At 44.8% G+C, this 26542-nt stretch overlaps 1 protein-coding gene across 1 annotated transcript in view; it reads left to right on the top strand.

Annotated features, from left to right (window-relative positions):
* C4H3orf70 (chromosome 4 C3orf70 homolog) overlaps positions 1-26329 on the top strand; it is a 47565-nt gene extending 21236 nt beyond the window's left edge. The window contains exon 2 of the mRNA XM_032900000.1: positions 24935-26329. Within this exon, the coding sequence (XP_032755891.1) occupies positions 24935-25491 (557 nt within the window). The 3' untranslated portion in view covers positions 25492-26329. The remainder of the gene's footprint in view (positions 1-24934) is intronic.
* Positions 26330-26542: the final 213 nt, after the last annotated feature.

Genomic DNA, 26542 nt, shown 5'->3' with positions numbered 1-26542 from the left:
TGATTTAATTGAGGTGGGAAGAATCATTCTAAACTGTAGTACCATTGCCTGGGTTAAGGTCAGGCCTCTTGTTGCGGCAATGAGAGAGTAATTAATTCAGAAAAATTGGTACTGGCCATTTGCTTGGATCAACCTGGCCATGTGATTTGTAGAACTTCAGAACTGGTTTGCATGAGGCATGCAGTGGAGTTTCGAACTTTGGGTTGGAAAAGTCCTAGAGTTGTGTAAGCAGAGCTTACCGGGCCATTGTGATGGGAGTTTGGAAGACTAAGGTCAAGAGAAATGCAGACAGTGGAGGCCAAGATCTTGAGGTTTCAGAGGAGAACAAAGACTCCTATAAGGACTGGACTGGGGCCATTCCTGTCATATCCTGGCCAAGAATGTGGCTCCATCCTGCTTGTACTCTGAGAACTTTAGAGAGATTAAATTGAAAGGTAATGTACTAATGTGCTTAGCGGAAGGATTTTCAAGCCAGGTTAGCATTCAGGCTGCCATGGTTACTGCTCTCTGTTCTCACCCAGGCCTACAGTGAGAGCAAAAGAAACAGCTCTTGGTTGCTGCTAAGATCCCATTGCTGAAGATACCACACACTGTGGTCATAGGACATGGAGAGAGCAAGTTGGTACTGAGTAGAAAGCTTACTCCCTACTGGCCAGCATGTGTGGTATCAGAAGGTGCTGTTTTAGCAGAGGTTCCTCTGCCTTCCATGTGCACGTTAGAGTAATATTCTAGCTCTGTGATTTGATTTTGGTTTGTGTTGAGTCCGTAGGCCATTTGGTGGAGATCTGACTTTCATTTACGTATCCTGGGGCTCTGTTGTGAGGTTTTCTTTGCATAGAGGATGGTATATCTCCTGGTCATTTGAACCTCATAACTGCAGAATGCTTTATTCCTCGGTAATATCTTTGCTCTAAAACTAGTTTTACATTAATTTGGTAACTCTATCATTCTTTGGAATAATGTCTCTCTGTTTGATTTCCTCGATAGCCTGTCTTCTCTGCAATTGGTGGCTTTATATTTAAAGTGGGTTTCTAGGAGAGAGTATACTATTGGGTCTTGCCTTTGTAGATATTCTTACATCATGACTAAAGATCGTGGTTGTTACTAAGGAAATAAGCATAATTTTGCTACAAATAAGAAATCATATTGTACTTAAGAAGCTTGCAGAACAAGAAGAGGAGTTAGAAGTGTATCATATGGGAGGCTGGAAGGAAAGTGGGGTTGTCACCAGAGTATGGGAATGTTCAAACCAGAAACATCAGCAAAACCAGTGGTCTCTGAAAGACAAGAGTTCATGTGTTCTACAAATAGAGTTAAGGGCAATCTGGTGGGAGGGCAGAGCAGATGGGAGAGAATGAAACCTGTGAAGTTACAGGCCAGGACGTGTAGGACATTCAAAGGACATTGCTATGCTCTTACATCATGACATGACAGCTTATTAGAATATTTCCTGCTAACAATCAGAAGAGGTATAGAAAAAAATCTGTGCAAAAATCTGTTGTAAGTATAATAAACTTTTTGTTGTTAAGAAAAACAAAAACACCCCCCTCCCCAAACCCTAAGTGACCTGGCCATCAGTTATCTCTTCACATTTGTTTCAAAGAACATGTTGCTTTTACGTTAGACCCTATCGACATCCCTTTAGTGGTTCCTATACCCACCGTTCCTCTTTACCACTCAGTTTTCATTTTGTTCTATTTAAAAGAAAGTTATAAGGTAGAAAAAGGGTAGTTTCTCGATTATATAATTGAGAAACTTTCTATATTCGAGGGGTATGACTGTTAAAACTCATTAACAAGTTCATCATCTCATGACACTGACTTTATAAAAAGAATAAGAGACAAAGGAGGCCACTGTATATTAATAAAGGGAACCATTTATCAAGAAGATATAACTATCGCAAGGCTGGGCGTGGTGGAGCCTTTCATCCCAGGCGGGTAGATCTCTGAGTTCAAGGCCAGCCTGATCTACACAGTGTGTCCCAGGACAGCCAGAGCTACATAATAGAGAGACCCTGTCTCAAAAAAGAAGAGGAGGAGAAAGGGGAAGAAGTGGAGGAAGAGGAAGAGGAGGAGAAATTATTGCAAATATGTGTTCACTGCATGCTGGGGCACCTACATTTTAAAGGGTAAGCATTAAATGCATGAAATGTGTCAGACAGGTCCTCATGATGTTAGTGGCAGACCTCAGTGCTCCACCGTCATCTTTAGGTAGGCATTCCAAATTAAAACCCAGAGCTAAACCGTCACACAGATCGGTTAGTTTTTAACAGATATCTACAAGACATTCCATCTGAAAGGCATGAAATACACCTTAGTGGCCCAAAGACGCTCCTCTAAAATTGATCACATTATATGGACCACAGTGCAAGCCTCAATAGATACAAAATATCTGAAATAATTCCTTGTATTACCAAATTATAGCGGGATAAAATGAGTAATCACAGAGATGACACAAATACTTGGGTACTAAACTTGAATGGACAATGTCCTAGAATCAAATCTAGGCTGTTCTCAAAGGAGGGCTGATAGCTATAACCGTGCTCAGAGAAGGGCTTATAGCTACAACTGTGTGCTTCTAGAGAAGGACTTACAGCTACAACTGTGCTCTCAAAGAACAGCTTATAGCTGCATCCATGTGTTCTCAGAGAGGGGCTTATACCTGTAATCATGTGCTGTTGGAGAAAGGCTTATAGCTACAGCCACTTACATTAAACATCATAGAAGTAACCTCAGAATGTGCCTCAAACTTTCAGAAAAAAACAAGAAGTCAAGCCAAAGGCAGTCGGAGGGAAGAAGTACTAAAGACTCATAGAAGTGAGTGAGAGAAATGCTAGAAAACTAATATACTCAAACGAGGAGTTGGCTATGTATAAAAATAAAGTTACAGATCCTTACCCAAACGATCCAAAAGAAAGAGGGAACCCAACTCAGTTACTTTTCTATTGCTAGGAAGAGACACCATAACCAAGGCAACCGATAAAAGACAATGTTTACTGGGGCTAACAGTTCCAGAGGGTTAGAGTCCGTGCCCATTATGGTGGGGAACATGGCGGCAAGCAGGCAGGCTTGCTGCTGTAGCAATAGCTGAGCGCTCACTTTGATTCACAAGCATGAGGTGGTGGAGGGCGGGTGCTAACTGGGAGTGGTGCGGGTTTTTGAAACCTCAGAGCCCGTGTACAGTGAGTGATACATCTCTTCCAACAAGGCCACACCTCCTAATCCTTTCCGAACAGTTTCACTAACTGAGGACCAAACATTCAAACACAGAAGCCTAACAAAGTGTAGGCTATTTTATTCAAACAACCTCAGGACCCAAATAAGAGTATTAGAGATGATTAAAGGAACTTGTTAGAATAGACTGCAGTGAAGTCCTGAGGAGTACCAGGGAACACTTTGAAACATAAACTCAGAAAAGCTGGAAAATAGGAATGAATATTTAAACATGTATGACCTTCTGAAATTAAATTGAGAGAGAGTGTGTGTGCGCGCTATAATTTCCCCAATGAGCATAGATGCAAAAACTCTCAACAAAACAAAACACAAAACAAATTCGAGAACACATTAAGTATTGCGAATGTCATGACCAAACATCACCCCAGGAATGCAAGGTGGTTCAACACACAGACCAATAATTGTAATAAAACCTACAATAGACATGAGGACAGAAATCACACAATCATCTCAAGAGATTAGAAAAAGGTATTGGATAAAGTTCAACGCACCTCTGTGGTGGTTTGCATATGCTAAGCCCAGGGAGTGGCACTATTAGAAGGTGTGGCCTTGTTGGAGGAAGTGTGTCACTGTGGGGTAGGCTTGGAGACCCTCCTCCTAGATGTCTGGGGATGCTCAGTCTGTTCCTGGCTTCCTTTGGGTGAAGATGTAGAACTCAGCTCCTCCTGCACCAGGCCTGCCTGGATGCTGCCATGTTCCTTCCTTGGTGATAATGGACTAAACCTCTGAACCTGTAAGCCAGCCCTAATTAAATGTTGTCCCTTATAAGAGTTGCTATGGTCATGGCGTCTGTTCACAGCAACAAGACCCTAAGACGCCTTCATAATAAAAATAATGAAGAAAATGTGAACTGAAGGAGAAGATCTCAATGTAGGCACTATGCTGCTGTGCACTGTGGGAAGATTAGCCTTGTGTTACTCAAATGCTGATTCCTCTGCCCCCATATCTGGTTGTAGTCTGCACATGGCATTTTCTAAGTATCTCCTGAGGGACTTGCCTTCGCTTTTCTTTTGCCCCCTCCCCACTAAAATTGGGATAAATGAGATACTTAGAATAAGTATTACAAAGTCATTGCAATTAGATATTTGGACAGAGAAATCAGCATTTGAATAATACAAAGATAATCTTTACAGAATGTACAATAACATGCCTAAATCTTAACTTAATACAATGAAGCTATGTGTGACAATGCTAAAGGTAGCATACTGTGTGTGTGACAGCGAGAGACAGACAGACAGACAGACAGACAGATACACACACACACACACACACACACACAGAGAGAGAGAGAGAGAGAGAGAGAGAGAGAGAGAGAGAGAGAGAGAGAACATTTTCTCCAAACTCTCTGGAAGAGGATAAGGAAGGTGTCTACTCTCTGCTGTTATTAGGATAGTGTTTGAAGACTTGGCTTATGCAATAAGACAAGATTAAGAAATAACAGGGATACTGACAGGAAGGAAGAGATGACATGATCTTGGACATACAAGATCCTAACGCCTCACTAGAAAATTCAGAGTTCTGGTAAACATTTCCAGCAAAATAGCAAGGTATAAAATCAGGATGCATAAATCAGTAACTTTTGTGTATATCAGTAATAATATTGTCAGGAAAGAAATCTAGAAAAACATCCTTTTGATGAGTATAAGGTCTCTACGATGAAAATGTTAGGCCACCAGAGGAAGAAGTTGAAGAAACTCTAAATGATGATCCTGGGGTGAATGGATTGGCAGGGTTAATATTGTTAAGGTGGCCACATTACCGGAATCAGTCAACAGAGTCAATGCGAGTCCCATCAGATTTACAATGGCCGTCCTCAAAGACCAACAACAAAATCCTAAAAGCTAACACGGAGACAAAACAGACTCAGAATAACCACAAAGTTTCGTGCAGAGAAAAGAATGCTAGAGATAGTACAAAACCTGATCTTAAATTGCATCAACACAAAACAGCTTTGGGAGCTGAAACAGGGGAATCACATGGTTTGATTGGGCCTGTGTAACTTAGCCAGGTGCTAAATCAAAATTAAGTACAATCAAGCAAAAGGGAAGGATGCTAGAGATGTAGTGTGTGTGTGTGTGTGTGTGTGTGTGTGTGTGTGTGTGTGTGTGTGTGTGTAGCAAGCATATGGTTCCAGGTTCAACTCCTACTCCAAGAAGAAAGGAATAAAGGAGGCACAGAGGTCTAGCGGGAGTTTCTGGAGAGATTAACCTTTTGGTACACAGAGTACCTGGACTAGAGTTAACAGTGTAAGTTCATCAGCTTTGGAGACACAATACATATTTGCTTTTAAGGGAAGACCATTGGGCTTTCTTCGAGCTGCCTTTCCAGCTGCTTACAGGGCCAGCTTTATAGACCTTCCTTTCGTGTGTCTCAAAGTGGACTAGAGTAGGCTACATTTTTTGCCGTCCATGAAAATTAAAGTTGGTCATACTTGATTCTATTTTATTCTCTTTGGTGGTCGTGGTAGCCCCACTTTTTCGGTTACTATCCTGGCTGGTTCTTTCGTCAGCTAGAGTCATCTTAGAGGAAGGAAGCTCAATTGAATGACGCCGTAAGATTTATCCACACACAAGCCTGTAGGGCATTTTACTTTTGATTGATGATTTATGTGTAAGGACCCGGGTCACTGTAGGTGGTGCAACCCTGGGCGGTGGTCTTGGGTTCTATAAGAAAGCAGCCCGAGCAAGCCATGAAGAGCAAGCCCATAAGCTGCACCCCTCTATGGCCTCTGCTTCAGGGTCTGCTTCCAGTCTGTGGCCTGAGAGTTGTAAATGGAAATTCTTTTTGGTCATGGTGTTCTATCAGAGCAATAGGAGCTAGGAGAGGCCACGTATTCCAGGAAACAAGAGGTAGAGGGAGAAAAGAAGAGATTGGTCCATAGCCTTCTGCAGACTGACAGGTATGAAGTGACAGGAGAGCCCAGGAAAGCCTGCTGGGAAGGGTGTGGAAGTTGCAGGTGTCCCCTGCGTGGGCAGCCAGAGGTTCCCTTCTGTTCTGTTCTTAAACAGATTAGACTCTCCTGTTCAGGCAGAAGGCCGTCTACTTACCAGAGCTCACCGGCTTCTGTGTTAATTGTGTCCAAGACCATTTTCCAAGCTGACATGAAATTAGCCATCACCACCTACCGAGAAGCAATGACAGGTTAGCTGGATTTCCAAGAACATGTACTTTGAGGAGAAGTTTTTTTTTTCTGCCTTCATCATATTTTGGGAGCTCTTGTGATTTCGTGACAAAGCTATAGATTTTTCTGAGTTATTAGCCTTCTCAGCAGACTCTACGAGATAATTGTTTTGAATAGAATGAGGTCCACTTTTATCCAACAGAACAACAAAAGCCTCATTAATCCCTTTGCTTGACTGATCCTGTAGTCTCACTCCATCCAGTCCTGGCTGCAGGAACTCTGGGAAGCCTGTGTGGTTCTTTATTAGCGACTTAGTTTTTAATCCTCCGTTGGTGCTTTCAAAACCAGCAGGGCACCGTTTAGGGCCTCATTTGTAGTCTGACTGCTCCCCGGGACGGCGTGATTTGCTTGGATTAACCCAGGCCCATCCTGAGCAAAAGCACCTGCCGGCTTGTCCTTTCTGTGGGGCCTGTGGCTTTCTCTCTTGGTGAGGGTCATATCTGTTTCTCTTGTCCTTTCAAGTGAAAATTTTCACACTTGAAAATCCCTGCGGTCTTGTTTCCACATCTCAGGTGTATCCGCAGACTAAAACTCTTCAAACACCGCCGTGATTGCTCGTTTTCGCAGCCCGGGTGTGGACTGGGCCTCACAAGCCGGTCCCAGGCCAACCGCCTCCTTAGGCATGCTCAGTGCGGCTCCCATTGTTTTGGGCGGGACTCACTTATAAATCAGGGCGCAGTCTTTTGGAGGCCTTGGGTGGCAAGCAGGCAGCTCGTTCCAGTCCTTCTTGGGGTCTGCTCTAGCCTCGGGGAAGAAGAGCTTTGGCAGCCTTGGGCCACCCTCGGTGCTTAGCTGTCATTCAAAGAGCCGCAGAACAGCATCATAATGGTGCCTTTCATCCTGGAATAGAGATAAACTTGTGCTCAGCGACTCTGAGGGATGAATCCGAATCTTACTATTCAGGAAGCAGGTGTAGGTTGTATTCAGCGTACTCAATAAAAGATTTCTTGGGTTTTCTTAAAAAAAAAAAAAAATTTTTTTTTGGTCATTAATTGTTGATAAAGGCCATATCCTTTTTTTTTTCCCCCTATTATATATAAGTACAATGTAGTTATCTTCAGACACCAGAAGAGGGTGTCAGATCTCATACAGATGGTTGTGAGCCACCATGTGGGTGCTGGGAATTGAACCCAGGACCTCTTAACCACTGAGCCATCTCTCCAGCCCTAAAGGCCATATTCTTAAAAGAAATAGATTTTAGAATGCATTATCTTAAATTCTTGCCCCGTTAATATTAAACTTAATTAAAACTATCAGCTTATTATTTGTCCAATTTTAAGCATCAAGAATGTTGTTTGTACTTGTTACATAGCGTTTATCCCTCACTAATGTAGGTTCCAAGTCTAGAAACTGGCAAGTTTCTTTTTTGTTGGTTTGGTTTTGAGATGTTGGGATTTGCGCCCAGGGCTTCACACATGCCAGGCAAGTGTTCAACCACTGAGCAACATTCCCGGCCTAAACTGTGTTTCTCAGTAGACGGTCAGAAAATGACTACCTGCTAGAAACCCACCTCTAAGTGTCCATAATTTGCAGAAGAGTGATTCCCCCAGACTCAAATAGTATGCAAATGGAAAGAGTGTTTTATTCTGCAGAAGTCTGGCACTCCAGTGAGCTCTCAGGCCTGATTTAAAGCACTTTAGGGGAATTCTGGAGAGGGGTAGGTGACCTTTATCTTAATCTGTTGACTCTATCTCTAGGAACATTTCAGAACCATTGCTGGAGTATTAGGGGTGGAGGTGGGGCTGGAAACTGTTGCTGGGGAAGCCTGGAAACTGTTGCTGGGGAAGCCTGGAAACTGTTGCTGACCCATTGTCCTTGCCTCAGACCATGTGGTGGGGCAGCTTTTAATGGCTGGGCAGTTTCTGACTAGTTGCCTTGAGGCCTGGGGTTTTTCAGTAACTGACTTGCCTTGACTTGCCCAGTTCTTGAAAACAGAGATTTAGGCCTACTCTCTTGAACCGCCAATTTGAAGCCTGTCATGGAGTCAGACTATCTCGACACCCTTCCATAGTTATTGAATCATTTTGCTTCCAATCAAGCAACAGAGACCATAGATGGAATAAAGAGGGCATCTACTCTAACTAAAGGCCCTAAGAAGTGATTAGAGTATATGAGGAAGCCATCTATGGTTTCTGAGGGCACCAGGATAAAGAAAGTCACAGGAAGTGACTTCAGAGTTCTGTCCATTATGTCTGAGTGTTTGAGCTGAGAGGCCACACATTGAAAGCTAGTGCACCCATAGTCTCGTTGGACTGCGTACCCAGTCTTTCTTGTTTAATATTGGCTGTGGAGTGTTTCATCCTTCCTGCTGTGTGAGAGGACGTCCTTGCACAAAGACCCAATCAGATCAGTTGTTGGCGGCTGTCTGGGCTTCTTTGTCCTCATCATGCAGTGGCTAAATGGTCAGTGAAGGGGACGCACTGGCGAGCTTGTAACTATTAAGTCTGGTATTTCTGGCCCGTAATTCTTGGGCTGTCTCTGGTGGCATCAGTTTTTAAATTGGCTAACCTAACTATGAGTTGTAAGAGGAAAATACAGGTAATTATTACATCTGATTGAAAAAGAAAACACAACAGCATGATAATACATATTTTCTTTTTTGTTTTTATTTCTTTTCTTTCTTTTTTAATTTAAAATTTTTTATTGGTTATTTTATTTATTTACGTGTCAAATGTTGTTTCCCTCCCCAGTCTCTTCTCTGCAACCACCCATTCCATATCCTCTCCTCTTTGCCTCTAAGAGAGTTCTCCCCCATCCACCCACCCACTCCCACCTCACTGCTCTAGCATCCCCCTATGCTGGGGCAACAAACCTCCACAGGACCCAGGGCCTCCCCTGTCATTGATGTCAGATAAGGCCATCCTCTGCTACAAAATATATTTTCTCTAGTTAAAGACTATATAATTTATGCCCATAAATGGTAATAGTTTGGCTTAAAAAAAACCTATCTTACTGGTAGAGAGTGGTTTTTTAATATGATTTTTTTTAAATTTAAACTTTTACTTAATTTAAACATTTTAAAAATTAGATGTACACATTTTACTTTATACGTATGAGTACTTTGCATACATGTACCTATATGCCCCACATGCATGCTTTATGCTTGAGAGGTCAGAAGAGGTCAGGGATCCAGTGAAACTGGATTTATAGATAGTTGTGAACCACTGGGAATAAGACCCCTGTCCTCCACAAGAGTAATGTGCTCTTAGCTGCTGAGCCAGTGTCTACAGCCCCTGATTTTTAAAGTATAAAACTATATTAGTTTGTATAGTTTTTTGAAAACGAGGTCCATGAATAATGAACAGACATGGCATCTATAAAAAAAATTAACCTTTAACAGAGTTATATTTAAAATGCAGCACACACTTCCTGAGCCCTGCTGAGCTGCTGTAAGCGCAGACGCTCCAGATCTTACCGTTCCCGAGTCAGTCTGTCGGCTTAGTGTCCGTTTCTTATGAATCTCTGCACTTTCATTCCCAGCGTAATAAAGAAGCATGGTGGATGTCTCATGCCTGTTTCCCTTGCTTTAGTTCGTCAGCAGCTCCTGTCTGTCGAATGGGAGGCTCTGGGTAACGTTGCTGGAGGTCTGCAGAAGTCTACAGCCCTGTGCTGGTGGCATGGCAGAGAGCTACCACCAGACTGCCAGGCTCAGGTTTGGCTTTACTGCTCACAGAAGGATCAAATTTCTTTGTTTATAAATGGAGTTTCTAAACTCCAGATTTAGAAATGTGCTGTCCAGTTTGGTGACTCAAGCTCTGCGAGTGGCAGAGATGATCTTATAAAATATCTGTAAGGTTGAGGTATGTTATTTTAGAAGATCAGCAACAGGGCTGACCATGTCTTAGTGTTCCTGAGATCATGCATGCAGCTTTTCCCACCCTGGTCAATACCCCTCTACCCCCATCTGCCATTCTGCCATCTTCCTCCACTGCAAACACTGAACATATGGTTTTCATGTTTCTTGCCAACCCCAGTGACTAATCTTGCAGAAATGACTCACTCAGCTATGGTCTATAACCACTACTCTACTCTACCAGTTCTTCAGATAAGTAGGACTTTCTGAGTAAATGAAAGAGGTAGACATAGTCACTATACAAAACCCTGATTTGCCTACCGCTCTGGCTTCATTTCTCTCTCTGTGATAGACTATCCTAACTAAAAGCAACTTAGGGAAGGAAAATGTTTATTTGGTTTACAGTTCCAGGTTTCAGTCTATCACTGAAGGGATGTCAAAACAGGCTCTCATGCAGCTAGTCACATCATATTCATAGTAAGAGCAGAGAGAAACTAATGTGATTATGTTACCTCCCTGAATACTCAGCCAGGTTTCTTCACTCACACAGTTAAGAGCACAGCCTAGGGAATGGTGCCACCTACAGTGGGCAGGGTCAATCAAGGTAATCCCCTACAGGCTGACTTGATCTAGATACTTTGACGGTGCCCGTGCTGCCACAGTGTGGAGAACCAGCGTAAGCCTGGGGGATTTAACAAAAGACAGAGATTCGGTCGTTCGTGCTACAGGAATGCCAAAGCTTTACTGAGGTTCACAGTATATATACCCCAAGTCCACCGGGTGAAAAAAAAACCCAGGAAGCACAATGGAAAAACAAGTTTACGTTCTCAGGATAAAAACAGGAACAAAAACCAGGAACTGACTCAATGGTGTTACCGCCTATTGGCCAAACAGAAAAGGCCAAGATGTTCTTTTGTTAAGAGTGAAAGTTTCCACATGCATAGAAAAGTTCCGAGGGGGGGGGGGCAAACACTGAGGGAGCCCAGGAGGGTCCGACAAGTCCCCCTTTTTTATTTTTTAAAGTAACGCCAGTCTCAGAGCCACTGTCTTAGGTGGGTGCCAATCCCAAAGGGTTGCCCGTCTTTGGCTAACTACGTCTTGTAAAGGCTGAGTCAGATTTGGGCAGAGGGATTGTCTCCTGGCAATTAATATCTTGGAAGCTTTTAAAAATAATTTAAAGTAAACTATCTTTTCTTACTTGAATTTTCCGTGCCACTATTTATTTATGATATAACTGATTTCTCAAATATTGAAAAGGACATTGTCTTTGAATCTTTTCTGGAGCAACAGCTACTTCAAAAATTTAAAGCTCGTTGTAAGAGCAAAGGCTTATAGTAAAATTCCTTCAGAGGTATCAGTTAATAAAATCCCATCCAGTGAATAATATACACTGGAAGATTCAAAGTCCTAACTTCTTGTATTGAAGCAGTGACAATTTTACATAGTGTAGGGCTATTAGCCATTCCTTTGTAAAACTTTCCAATGATATCACTTCATGGGCTCTCCAAAATTATAAGCAAGCTCACTAAACATAAACCTTTTTTACAATCAACAGGATGTAAAGAAACAGCATAAAAACAATCCTCCAAATCCATAATAATTCTATGTGTATTTCTTGAAACAGCAGTTGGAGTAAGCAAACAGGCTGTAACGTTCTCACAAGTTCCAAAGCCTCAGCCCTTTGCAAATCCTGAAACAATCTCGACCTGTTTGATTTTTACTTAATTACAAATATGTGTGAGTTAGAATCCTGAGCCTGCGATCGAACTGTAAACTGTAGCCAATGGAACACTCGCTATTTAACCACAATCTTTAAGTTTCCCTTGCAACACCAGAGCACAACCACAACTTTGGAAAGCAAAACTCAACCTCCAACAAACAATCCAGTCTCTCCAAAATCAACAAGTGTATCACTCCCATGTTACAAAGTTTGGCTGCCAATTCCTGCACACGAATTTGAGACAGTGCAGCCTCCAATATCTCAAAGAGATTCTTCCCTAAATCTTAGCTTTTATAAATCTGGTTTCTAGGATAAGAACAAAATATTAACCAAGTTGGAGGTATCATTAGAGACCTGTTTCCCTGGGTTGGCTCAGGCCACGTGTTGTCTAGAATGACTCCATCCAAATTACCAGTTTTTAAGCCGACTTTCTGTTACCAATGTTACAAATTTTTAACCATACCCAATAACTTAAAAGCCAGTAATCTATAACCAAGACATGCAGAACATATTTATAAAGCCAATCAAAAACCAAAAATGAAGTGGCTACACATATCTTTAATATTTAGACCAAAACCGATTCTCAACTTTTTCTAGCTGTAATTTTAAGAGAGGAGCACCTTGCCACCTGTTGAATCCAATAAACACAACCACAGAGATTTTTTTCTAAAAGAAACAACAATCAGATCCCTTACCATAGAAGCTGAGGAGCTGATGGCCCCTTTAAAATAGGCTTGTGTAGATGCTCAGCCCCTGGGGGGGCTTCTCCAGCTGACCTAGGCTCCTAGCTACCGGTGCAGGGCTCCAATGGCCAATTGAGACTGCTATTTATTTATTTATTTTTGAAACGAGTTAAAACCAAATCAAGGCATGAATAACAGGCAGGTAAAGTTTTAACCATTTTTTCTTTTGAACATGAAACACAGAACAACATTCAAGCAATGAAACAAGAAACAGACATAAACGGACAGACGTGGACAGCTTGGTGCACCAAGGACAGACAAATAGACGTAGAGGGAGAGAACTAGATGGTGTCCCACCAAGGGGACCCAGATATCCTACCTAAGGGACCCAGAACCAGGAATAAGCACGTCTCCAATAGGAGCCAGTAAGGAGGCAGGACGTCTCCTGACCTCCTTCTGTCCCTAGGAGAGCTCCAAAAAAGCTTCTGCTCATTTTCCTTCTCTCGCCAAAGATCTGTGGAGAATTGGGAGCACTGCTTTTCTCAAACCCATTCTCTCTCTTGTCTAGGGTGTAAGCTGTCTCTAGTCAGGGTCCAAAGACTAAAAGCATCTATGAGAATTGACTTTGCTTCTCTAGATTTTAGCATAACTCTAAAAGAACACATACACAAAAACACTTTACCATTACCTTGTCTCTTTTTGCAAGGTTTCCTTCACACCTGGGGCTTATCTGTAAAGCATGTCACTCCCTCCTTGTCCTCAGGTCCTACCTTTCCTTTAGTTTGCAGTCTGTGCTTTCTGTGGAGCCCTTTTCAGCCCTTTCAGCCTTTGCTTTTCTATAAAGTTTTTTTTTCTCTAAGATTTATTTATTTGTAAGTATATTGTAGCTGTCTTCAGACACACCACAAGAGGGCAGTGTATCTCATTACAGATGGTTGTGAGCCACCACATGGTTGCTGGGATTTGAACTCAGTTCCTCTGGAAGAGCAGTCAGTGCTCTTAACCACCGAGCCATCTCTCCAGCCCCAGCCTTTGCTTTTCTCTGAACACTGTGCATAGTTTGTAGCCACAGCTTTTTGCTTCCTTCTCCTGGAGAGAGAGAGAGAGAGAGAGAGAGAGAGAGAGAGAGAGAGAGAGAGAGAGAGAGAGAGAGAGAGAGAGAGAGAGAGAGAGAGAGAGTGTGTGTGTGTGTTTGTGTTGAGTGGAAATTTCTCACCCAGACCCAACACATGAGTTTTCAGCCATATGTGTATGTATATGTGTGTGTATGTGTGTGTGTGTATGTGTATATGTTTATGTATATATATGTGTGTGTGTGTATTAACACATATGCCAGTGTGTATGTGTGTGTGTGTGTGTGTTTGTGTTGATGAGTGGAAATCTCTCCCCAGACCCAACACATGAGTTTTCAGCATATATGTATGTATGTGTGTGTATGTGTATGTATGTGTATGTATGTGTGTATGTGTGTGTATGTGTATGTAAATATATGTGTGTGTATGTGTCTGTGTGTGTATGTGTGTATATGTGTATATATATATGTGTGTGTGTATGTGTCTGTATATGTGTGTGTATGTGTATATGTTTATGTATATATATACATGTGTGTGTGTATTAACACGTATGCCGTGTGTGTGTGTGTGTATATGTGTGTGTGTATGTTTGTGTTGATATAGTTGAATGCTCTCCCCCAGACCCAACACATGAGTTTTCAGCATATGTGTATGTATGTGTATGTGTATATGTGTATGTATATATATGTGTGTGTGTGTGTGTGTATTAACACATATGCCGTGTGTATGTGTGTGTATGTGTATATGTGTATGTATATATATGTGTGTGTATGTATTAACACATATGCCATGTGTATGTGTGTGTATGTGTGTGTATGTGTATATGTGTATGTATATTATATGTGTGTGTGTGTATTAACACATATGCTGTGTGTGTGTGTGTGTGAATGTGAATGATATGTATAGATCCCTTAAATCCCAGAGACCACAAAACTGGGTTTCATGAAGGTTTAACATCTGAAGAGTCTAGTGCTTCATCACCCCTGGCAGTGGCTGCAGGGCATTCCTAAGTGAGCTAAGCATCCCTCCATGTTTTGCAGGCCCCACTGGTCACTGTACTCTAGAGGAGTTGAGGTGTGGCCCACGGTGATGGGGATTATGGAAATCCACTGTTAAAGGACTTGCCCTGTGCAGGTTGCTTTGTGATGCTTGCTTTTACAAGGAAGGAGAGCAGGGAGCAGTGCAGTCCCCTGTGGCCATGACCAGCCTTATTACCCATCATCCACCTCTTCCCTGTTCGACTGAAAGCCAAATTTAAGTTGGATCCTAGAGAAGTGTGTAGTTTGATGTTGATTCCTGACTGGGGTTTTTAGTCAGATTTGTCTGAGACTTTCAGTGAGAGAGGCGGAGGAAGAAGACAGGCAAATGTGGCTGCTTTCTCCTTAGAACCTGCTCTCCAGCTACGAACATCCCCTCTTCAGTTCTGCATTTGTCTGGCCCCTTCCAGACCCTTTTAATCCAGTCATCTAAGGCCTCCTCTGCCCTTTTGCCCCGTCCTGAGGCGACGTGTACTGAATTCTGCCTCCAGAATGTCATCCCCGGCTGCACAGGCCAACACAGGTGCAGCTTCCTGTGGCTGATTTCGCTGCGGCCTCCTCTCACTTGGCCAGCATCGCTCTTAGTAGTTTGTAATTATGTGTCTTTTCCTGTGTTGAGTTGTTGAGTGGGATCTTTCCTGATTTGCATACACAGTGGCTCAGAGGCCAGTTAGAGCCCGGTTGTTTAAAACACGTCCTCAGTGCCCTGCACACAGTTAAGGTTCACTTTATTAGTATTAAAGTAGATGTGGGCACAAGCGCAGAAAGTGGGGTGTCACAGCACTGGGTCCGACCCTCTATGGAGGACTCTGCACATGGGGTATAATAGTCTCAGAGGTCTGAGGCTGGCCAAACGGTGGCCTGACAAGGTCTATAAACAAGAAGGGTAGAAGCTTACAGTACTCTGGTCACCGAGCTGAGGCTTGGAGACATTTTTCAACATCTGTCTGAGGTGAATGTCTAAACCACTTGTACACCCGGGAACATCAAATGTAAGAATGTTAACTGTGTTAAGAAATCCAAGAACAGAGGAAGAGCACACTGGGGCTCAGGTGGGATGGCTTCAGTCCAGTCTTTAATCGCCTCCTGCAGGTGGCCCCTGCCTTGACGGGGAGTGGGGGGTGGGGGGGATGGGGGGTATGGAGTGTGGGAGTGGTGTTGGGGAAATGGAGGGGTGGAAGGATGGGGTATATGGATAGAGGTGGGGGATGAGGTGTGGAGTTGGGGATGAGGGGTGCGGGATTGGGGGTGGCTGTCTCCTGATTTCTTTCTCTCCACTGCTTGGATGAGAACTTCATAGTCCAACGTCCTTTACAGCCTCTTCACTCACCTCTTTCTGGTCATCAGCACACATTTTCTCCGTACCTGTCCACCCTGCCTCTCTGAGATCTTCACAGCTCACTGTGATACCCACACTGGGTACCGTGGCCTTGCGCTCCAGGACCCAGCCAGCCACACTCCTGCTGTCCAAACCCCACGCTGAGTTTACCCTGGCTCTAAAAGGAATCTGGAATAGTCTGCTTGCTCTGCTCAACTGCAGAGTCCCCAGCCTCGGCAGAGTTCCCCTGGGGCCTGTCCTTCTCCCTCTGCGTGGCCCTGTGCTTTACGTTGCCCTGAAGTGGTTTTGCTTTTTCACATTCTGTCTCAACCCGAATGCTTCCAGAAATACCTCTGCATCTTGTGCAGCCTTTTCTTCCCCTATGGCATTTGACTTAGTACAGTGGCTATTCGGTAAGCCCTCGTTTCAGTAAGTAGATATGCCTACCGGGCTGTCACACCAGGGATTTGCTTCATATTAAATGGGATCCACTAAGGATGGCGTAGGCTGTAAGTAAGAAACTAGGATGTTGCTTACATCTCTAATTAGGCCTTTGCTTTAGTTAGCTTTTCACTGCTTTGAACAGACACCATGACCAAGGCAACTCGTAAAAGAACAGCATTTAATTGGGGCTGGCTTACAGTAGGTTCAGAGGCCCAGTCCACTTTGATCAGTGCGGAAGCATGGCAGCATCCAGGCAGGCCTTGGTACAGGGGGAGCTGAGAGTTCTGCAACTTCATCTGAAGGCCTCTAGGAGAAGACTGGCCTCCAGGCAGCTAGGATGAGGGTTTGAAAACCCACCTCCATGGTGACACACCTACTCCAACAAGGCCACACTTATTAATAGCGCCGCTCCCTGGGCCAACATAGTCTAACCACCACAGGCTTCAACATACTAGAAAGTGCTCGCTCTTCTGTATTCCCCTGGAGCACACAGTGGACACACATGGCTTCTGTGGGCTGGGTGGAGAGTCTAGCCTCTGTAACACTGTTTCCATTCACTTGTGGAGTGACTGGCCTCTCAGCTCAGTGACTGATACACTGTAAAAAGTACTAGATAGCATTTCTTTCAGGATAGAGTACCATAAACAATTGTGACTTGATGAAAAGCCAGTGCCAGTACCTGAGCTGGGCACGCAGCCGCCCCAGGACACCCAGCCGCCCCAGGACACCCTGCCTTTCCTCTGCAGATTTTCTTTCCCAATCATATTTCTCTTGGGCTAATACTAAAATGACTGCATTCATGAGAGCAGGGTATTTCCTGTGTTAAGGGGACACACATTTAACAAACATCAACTTCTCTGCAAAGGAAAAAAATGCTTATATTTCCCTCAGAAGATTTTTTTAAAGTCTCAAGTGTGTACGGCTACATACAAAACAGGTAAAGGAGCATAGAGCAGGTTAATGGGGCATAGGAACGTATATGGGCCAACCTCCTCAGTTCGGGTATTGGGTGTTGCAGTTTTGTTTTGTTTTCCTTACTTTGTGCTCTATAACTAAGACAATGAGACAGCTTAAAAAAAACTGTTTCTGCCATGTAATCAGTCTGTGCTACATGTGGAGTGTTAGGTGAGGAGCATGGTCCACTGAAGGCTTGCACTGCCTCGCGGTGAGCCCTGGAGAAGGAAGGGGGCTGCCGCCTTATGCTAGACAATCACCTGTCGTAAACATGAGTGAGCCTGACAGTGTGACATTGTCCTGCTTCTGTTTATGCAGGAAAACATAAGTCTCTCCATGTGCGGAGACTCACTGTGGTATTGTGAGCAAGTGTCCACAATGTTATTCCTCCACAGAAATGGTATCATTAGAGACTTCCAAAGACTCACGGGAGGTACTTGAGTGGATTTGATTGATCTTCGTGAAAATGTTGAAGGAGATTCCTTCCAAAGAAATGAGGCATCTGAAATGCATTTTTCCCATGTTGGTAACAATTGCTTTTTGTGTGTGTGCAGTTAATCATGTCCCGTGTTTAACTTTAGTCTCATTATTTAAAAGGGATATCAGTTTTTCTTTTAAAGATTACTAATAAGAATATCTCTTGTTTTCTGGTCAGCTTTTAAGTATAGTTTGAGTTTGTGGAGTGCAGTGTGACGGTTCAGTGTGCTAATCAGATTAGAGGGACAGAGGTGTCTTAGTTAGGGTTTTACTGCTGTGATCTGAAGCCATGACCCAGGCAACTTATAGGTTCAGAGGTTCAGTTCATTATCATCAAGGCGGGAGCATAGCATCCTCCAGGCAGGCATGGTGCAAGAGGAGCTGAGAGTTCTACATCTTCATCTGAAGGCTGCTAGCAGAATACTGGCTTCCAGGCAGCTAGGAGGAGCATCTTAAAGTCCACACCCAAGTGACACACCTACTCCAACAGGGCCACACTTTCTAACAGTGCCACGCCCTAGGCCAAGCATATACAAACCATCACAGGACGTAAGGGTCACCTCAGACTCAGTTTTTTGTCTGAGGATTCCATCAGCTATTTTGAAGAGTCAGTTACTGTCAACCGTAGACTTCTCTGAACGTCAGAAATTGCTGCCACCCAGCAGTGGCACTCATTAGCCATCCTCCGTCTGGCTTTTCAATTTTCTGCTACTATTAATAGTCCCTGCTTCTTTGAGACCAACTGTTTATTCTCCACATACAAGACAGACTCTGTCATACCGTCTTCTGCCCTATTTTACTCGCCATCCCACCGTCCACCGTACTCTTACACGGCTAAATGACGTGCCCCTGGAAAGGGGTGCGGTGCCTCCTCATCGACTACTCTTGGCTGCCTTGACTTGGGTGTTGTGAGTTGTGTTACGGTGAACGTGCAGGTGCCTCCTCATTCCCAGCCCACTGGATGTGTGTAGCCAGCAGGCATTGCTGGATCATATAGAAGCTCATTTTTGCCAGGCACGGTGGTGTAATACCTTTAATCCCAATACTTGGGAGGCGGAGGCAGGCATAGGCATCTCTGAGTTTAAGGCCAGCCTGGTCTATATAGTGAGTTTCAGGCTAGCCAGGGCTACACAGTGCAACTATGTTGCAAAAAACAAAAAGCAAAACCAAGCAAAAAAAAAAACCAAAAAAACAAACAAAAAAAAAACAAACCCCAAAACACCAACCAGACGTTCATTTGTAGTTGGATTTCATTGCTGCTAGCTGGAGGTTGGACCCAGGCTCGCACCCAGGCGGAGTGCCTACTTCCACAGACATGCACATTTTACCCTTTCTAACAGAGAGGCCCGCCCTTCATCAGTGTTGAGTAACCCTCCTGCTGCCTTTGTAATGATTGTTTGAACGTTCCTTCCTTTTAGTACTTCGGGAGAGCCTTGCTTTTTAGCATGCTCATCTTGCTGGCTATTTTCTCCTTTGATAGCCGCCATTCTTGTTGTTGATCTGTGTGTCCCCAGTGACCAGTGTCATTGAGCACTTTTCCATGTACGTGTTGAGTGACATTCATATTGAGCAGCTGTCGCCACCATTGGTCTTCACAGCACTTTGCAACCTGTAAACTGAAATTACTTGCTACATAGTTTCTTCTTACGCCCCATGCCTGGAAGAAAACATTTTACCTTCCGCCTGCATGAATTTGACTGCTCTGGGCTTCTCACATGTGGAATGATCCAGATAAGCTATCTTGCTGTCACTGGCTTGTTTCCCTTAGCACACTATCCTCCAGCGAGCCATGTTTGGCATGCTGAATGTTCTGTTACACATATACATTTTTGCTTTTATTCGTCTGTCTGTCGATGAACACTTTTCTGGATAACACTATGTGCAGAGATGTATAGACACTGCTCTGTGGGACTCTGCCTTTGCTTTGTGTGTGTGTCCAGAAGTGAAACTTCTAGATAATTTACTCTCCTTCCACTCCTCTTTGGGTCAGGAATTTGCTATTTATTAACTTATTTATTGTGGTGCTGGAGATGTGTGCCTGCTCGGCAGGGGACTCACCACGGTGCCACACCTCCAGCCATACGTCCATTATTTCCGTAAAGAGATCAGACAATGCAGTGTTATGTGATAATTTGTCTTGGGGCCGCGGCCTCTTTCCCATCCTTTGTCTTTGCATCTGTGTTCCCAGATCACGGACTTTGCCCAGTTCAGAGTGAGACAGGGCTGCGCTCTGACGCACAATGCCTCTCCCAGCTGGTCTGTTTCACTACGTGGATAGCAGTTCAGACTGCTGTAGTCCAGGGCCACACACTGAGCGCTTGCTATGCAAGATGAGCATCCAAGTTTGAATCTCCAGAACTCATGAAGGGGAAAGCTGGGCGTGGTTGGATGCTCCCACAATCCCCCAACATTGGGGGATGGGGGTGGGGGTCAGTGAAGACAGGCAGATCCTAAGAGTTCATTTGCCAGCCAGAGAGCCTAACATTGAGCTTTGGCCTTAGTGAGAGACTCTGTCTCAAAGCATACGTCGGAGAGTGATTGAACAAGACACTCAGCCAACTTCTGTCTGTGCGTACATGCCCACTCATGTGCACAACACTCCCACATCTCACCCGAACCCAGCCCATCCCCACGACCACAATACACACTTCAAACACACATGCTACACAAACATGCCTCCCCTCTCCACACGAACACCATGAACACACACACTTGCCATGGACTGGATGGCTTAATAAACATCTGTTTTTTACAGCCTGACTGGAAAGTCTAATGAAAATTTAGTGGATGCAGTGTCTGTTGAGCATGCTCACCCAGGTTACAGAAGCTGAAGAGAAAACAGGCTCTGGGTTCATCCTCTTCTTTAAGGACATGGAACCCATCGGGTGTGGGGGGGTTCCACTTTACCATTTCACATAGATCCACTTATCTCTCAAGAACATCAGGTTGGTAACTGGGACTTTAATACATGAAGGTGGCGACCCAGCAGTCGTACTGGGTGCCATACTTCAAGAAGGGAAAACAGCTTTGGAGGGAAGGAGGCTAGAGGAAGAAAGGAATAACCATGCCTTGGGGTTTTACTGCGGTGAACAGACACCATGACCAAGACAACTCTTATAAAGAACATTTAATTGGGCAGGCTTACAGGTTCAGAGGTTCAGTCCAGTATCAAGGCGGGAGCACGGCAGCATCCAGGCAGGCACAGTGCAGGAGGAACTGAGAGTTCTACATCTTCATCTGAAGGCTGCTAGGAGAAGACTGGCTTCCAGGCAGCTAGGATGAGGGTCTTAAAGCCCATCCCACAGTGGCACACCTACTCCAACAAGGCCACACCTCCTAATAGTGCCACTTCCCCTGGGCTGAGCAAATATAACTGATCACAAACCAAGAGGAGAGAAACCAAAAAATATAATGGAGATCACAAAAGAGGGAAAGGGAGCAGAGTGAGACAAGGGGATGTCAAGACTGGGAAAGAGAGATACAGCCCTGAAGCGCGGCCTCACCTCTCCCCTCATCTCTGAACTAAGCAGAAGCCTTTGCTCCGAGGCTGAGGCTGATTCTGGAAGATAGCAATCAACTGCCCTGGTCCTCCTAGAGTGGTGCCAAGTGGTAACTAAACCAGTGTCACGTGGGGTGGGTGAGCCCGGTCAGCACCCTGTAGCGAGCTCATTGAACATCTGCCACCTGTGGCTTCCCAAGCTTAAGAGTCCGGCAGAAAGAAAACTGGACTCCCATTTGCCCATTTCCTTCTAGACAGGAAACCATTTTCTTTTTCTTTCTCTCTCTTTTTTTTTTTTTAAGATTTATTTTATTAATATGAGTACACTGTCGCTGTCTTCAGACACATCAGAAGGGGGCATCGGATCCCATTATAGATGGTTGTGAGCCACCATGTGGTGGCTGGGAATTGAACTGAGGACCCCTGGAAGAGCAGTCAGTGCTCTTAACCACTGAGCCATTTCTCCAGCCCCAGGAAAACATTTCCGGCTTCCTCCATATCCCCAGTAGTTGGAGACTGGGATCCCGTGCTGGCCAATTGGTACATGTGAGCTGCTGTCATTCTCATTGGCATGACATCTTTCTTTTCTTTTCTTTTTTTTTTTTTTTTTCCGGAGCTGGGGACCGAACCCAGGGCCTTGCGCTTGCTAGGCAAGCACTCTACCACTGAGCCAAATCCCCAACCCTGACATCTTTCTTTTCTCTTCCTTCCCTCCCTCCTTTCTTCTTTCCTCCCGAGACAGGGTCTATGGCCATGGCTGGCCTGGAATTCCTTTTGTAGACCAGCTGACTTCAAACTCAGAGAGACAGACAGACAGACAGACAGACAGACACACACACACAGAGAGAGAGAGAGAGACAGACAGACAGAGAGAGACAGAGAGAGAGACAGACAGAGAGAGAGACAGAGAGAGAGAGAGAGAGAGAGAGAGAGAGAGAGAGAGAGAGAGAGAGAGAGAGAGAGAGAGATCTCCTGCTTCTGCTTTTCAGAGGGCTAGGATTAAACCACCACACCCAACTCTTGCTTCACATCTTTTGCAGATACAGAGCAGTGCAGGGACCCGGTCTGTTGAAAACGGAGTCCCCAGGCAGGTGTAATCAAGTTCTAACTTTTTCCCCTGTCAAACTCAGCCCTTGGGGTTCACATGATTCATATCCATGCAGGCTTTCTGGACGTGTTTTTTCTCCGTGGTACTCCAGGGTGAAGCCTAAGCTAACCTGGCCTGGTGCTGATGGCCAACAGTGTGCTCTGTGGCACAGCACGGCACATGGTCCTGCCTGTAGTCGCTGTTCTTCCGTGTCTTAACGTTAAGACAAAACAGCCTGAGATGGTCTTCCTAACAAAGCTAGTTTGATTTGAGGATTTTCAGCTCGACCAAGAAATAAAGCATGATTCTTCTGCAGTGAGATGTTTACAGGGACACCCTTCTACAGTGAGATGTTTACAAGGATATCCTAAACACTTGATCTTCTATTAGGAGAGGACTCCCTTGGGATATTGGGCAATATCTGGATTTTTTTTTTAATTGTTTTGTCAAGTTGATAGCAAGAAGCCAGGCTAACCCTCTTGTGGTGCACCTGGATAGCCCCAGCAAAGGATGATCTGGTCTAAAATCCCAGTGGCACTAAGGTTTAAAAGCAGCTACAATGCGTGTGAAGGATGAAACCCAGCCTGACTAAACCCACTCATCCAACAGGGAGGACACAGAGGATGCCCACAGCAGCGGCTCCTTAAGGCTTCCTTACCTCTTCCTTTGCACTTAGATAGATAGATGATAAATGGATGACAGAAAGATGGATGGATGATAGATAGGTGGATGATAGATAGATGGATGGTAGATAGATGATAGGTGGATGATAGAGAGATGATGGATGATAGATTGATGGATGGTAGATAGATGATAGGTGGATGATAGATTGATAGATGGATGAGAGGATAGATAGATAATAGATGATGGATGGATGGATGGATAGATAGATAGATAGATAGATACTGTGTATGTCACCCACCCATGTGTGAAGGTCAGAGGATAACCTTGGGTGTCGTCCCCAGCTTGTTTGAGGGAGGGTCTTCCCTTGTTTATCGCTGTTCTGCGTACCCCAGGTTAGCTGGCCTTAAGCTCCTGGGAGCCTCTCCTCTCTCTCCCTTCTCCCTGTAGCTGTGTGAATGACACACAGGTCACACACCAGACTTTTTCTCAGGTTCTGGGAATCTGTACTTAAGTCATTAGGGTTGCATTGTAAGTCCTTTTATTATGTGACATCTCCCTGGACCCCTTTGAGCTTAGTATTATGAAATAATTTTAGACTGAGAAGCTGGTGTGGTAGCAATAGTTTTAATCCTAGTACTCAGGAGGTAGATGTGGGTGGCTCTCTGAGTTTGAGGCCAGCCTGGTCTACATAGCTAGTTCCAGGCTTGTCAGGGCTACATCGTGAGACCCTGTCTCCAGTAACAACATTAACAACAATATCAATTTGTTAGACTTACAAACTGCATAGTTTTAGTCCATTTCCTTAGCAACTGGCACTTGAAAGACTTTCTAGATGTAGGAAAGAAGTAAAGGGAGTGTGGAAAGGAACACATTAAGACACCATTGTTTTTCTCCGAGAAGCAGCTGAGGGCCCAGTGCAGAAGGGGAGAGATAGAGATGAGAGAAACCTGGGCTGCCTGTGTGTGCACCTGCTGGGTTTCCGTTCTGAAGTGGCCATGGCATTGGTGTCTGGGAAACAATAATGATTTCCCTTGGGTCTTTAGACAGATTCAGCCTTAGCCTGCTGTGCAGTGGTCAGGACAGTCTAGTAGGCTATTACCTGCTAAATACATGTGTGCATACGACTAAAACATCCCGCCTAGGGCCTCAGGCATAGCCCAGTGGCGGCTCACACGCTCACCCCTGGGTTCCATCTCTAGTACTGCAGTAGAAACAAGGTCAAAACACAAACACCTACAAAGGGACGCTCGCCCATATTCTTTTTAGTAATACATTGAATACATTGAAATATATTAATATGTGTTAACCTATATTAGAATTAAAAATGAAGTTACAGTTCTGTAGTTTATTGTGTTTTCTTCTCGCTTGTGTGTGTTGGCCTTATTGTTTCTGGGAACTGTGTCCAGTGTGGTGAGTGACTCGTTTTGGTTACAGGATTGTCTGCCCACTCCAGGCCTACAGTGAAGCAGCTCTGTCTGTCTGTCTGTCTGTCTCTCTGTCTCTGTCTGTCTCTCAGCATTGGTGGTTGAACCAAAGGCCCAACGCATGCCGGGTAGGCATTCTTTGTGAAGTTAAATTTTCAGAATGTATTTTGGGTTTCTTGCATGGAAATTACAGTGACACACTGGATCTGAAGTGCCAGTGATGTGAATGTGACAGTGTCAAGTGATGATGCTGTTACTGGTTCGAGCTGGATGTCAGCAAAGCACTTTAGAGAACATGCTTGCTGTACAGAGCCAGACCGTTGCAGCTATGCTGATACAGTTTGCGTGGTGGTCTTACATTTCAGCCATGTCTTCTGTGTCCCACAGGCAAATATGTGTATCAGCCTATGACCCCCGTGGAACAGCTTCCAAGCACAGAGATCCCTGCAAGGCCACGAGAGCCCACCAACACCATTCAAATCTCCGTCTCGCTCACTGAACACTTTTTGAAATTTGCGTCTGTCTTCCAGCCTCCGCTCCCCCCTGACTCACCAAGGTACTGTATGATTTCTGATCTCTTCATCGACAACTATCAGGTTAAATGTATTAACGGGAAGATGTGCTACGTGCAGAAGCAGCAGGCGCCCCATTCCCAGAAGATAAGCCCCGAGGAGGTCTCTGCACACGATGCCTTAATTTCTAAAGAGAGCGACACTCCGAAACTGGGTCACTGCTCCTCCCCTTCCGGTTCCGAGGACTCGGGGATCAATGCGATTGGGGCTCACTATGTGGAATCCTGTGACGAGGACACAGAAGAAGGGGCAGAGCTGAGTTCCGAGGAAGATTACAGCCCCGAGAGCAGCTGGGAACCGGATGAGTGCACCCTGCTCTCCCCATCGCAGTCCGATCTGGAAGTGATCGAAACTATGGAGACCACTGTGTAGGCAGCTGGGAACTGCGGCCGGGGACCACCCTGAGCTTCTTCTGTTCTTTGATTTGACGAGTCCTTTTCCAACCCTCTTGGCATTTTCCAAGCCCCATTACTAACCGTAGCAGTCCAGTGGTCTGCTTAGTGTTCCCCTTATATTATTACCTTGTAATGACATTGTTTCCTTTTGTATCTTGCTTTCTATGTAGCATCTGGTGTCATGAGTTGTGACCCAGCCTTAATTTCACTGAGAACTTTGAGAGCGGTGGTGACCACAGAGTGTCATAGGTCACATGGCGGAGCTCCCCAGAGTGGAAGTAACCATATTTTCCCAGTAGTCTGTCCTCTGTGGTGAAGGCTCTTGCTCAGCTCAGCTTCCCTTTGGCTTGTCACGTGACATCTCTGTCCTGTTTCAGGGTGTGGGGGGGAGCAGCTCACTTCTGGAAACAGTGCAGCGGCCAGTGTTCCCTCCCTCCCTCTTCTGTTTGCCACCCACATCGGCTCAGGACAAGAGTAGCCTCTGCTACTTCTAGAAGGTCCCTTTTGACTCCTGGCGATGGCCGTGTCACAGCCTCTGTGACTGAAAGGCTCTCTAGTTTGTGTCCAGTCCGGCGGGGATTCAGGACAGGACACAAATCAAGCAGCTTGCTTCGCCGGGAGGCTGTTGGGATCAGGGGAAGGAGAGGTGGACCCAGCCTGGGCTGGCTGAGAAAGTCGCTACAGTGTCTGCGCTGGCCCCGGGTGGGCTCCACAGCGTCCACTGCCCTTCTCGATGGTTTTTCAGTTCAGGGAGAAGCATTTAGGTTTCATAGGTATTATATGTAGGAGGTAACACATCTGACATCTTAAGAAAACACACACACACACACACACACACTAGTTTTAGTTAGCATGAAAATGCTAAGAGACAGAAGTCCTTTAGGGATTAGGAATGAATCTAATAGGTTTGATCGATTCTGCTTCGCTTGGTTGTATGAAGCATTAGAATGGCTTAGACGAGAAATGGACTAGAATTTTGTACGATGCATGGATTTTATGCAAATGCAAAAACAGTTGGGATAGCTCAC

This window comes from Rattus rattus, chromosome 4 (genome assembly GCF_011064425.1).
Source record: "Rattus rattus isolate New Zealand chromosome 4, Rrattus_CSIRO_v1, whole genome shotgun sequence".
Classification (NCBI taxonomy): domain Eukaryota; kingdom Metazoa; phylum Chordata; class Mammalia; order Rodentia; family Muridae; genus Rattus; species Rattus rattus.
This window is presented reverse-complemented; position numbering and strand designations above follow the sequence as displayed.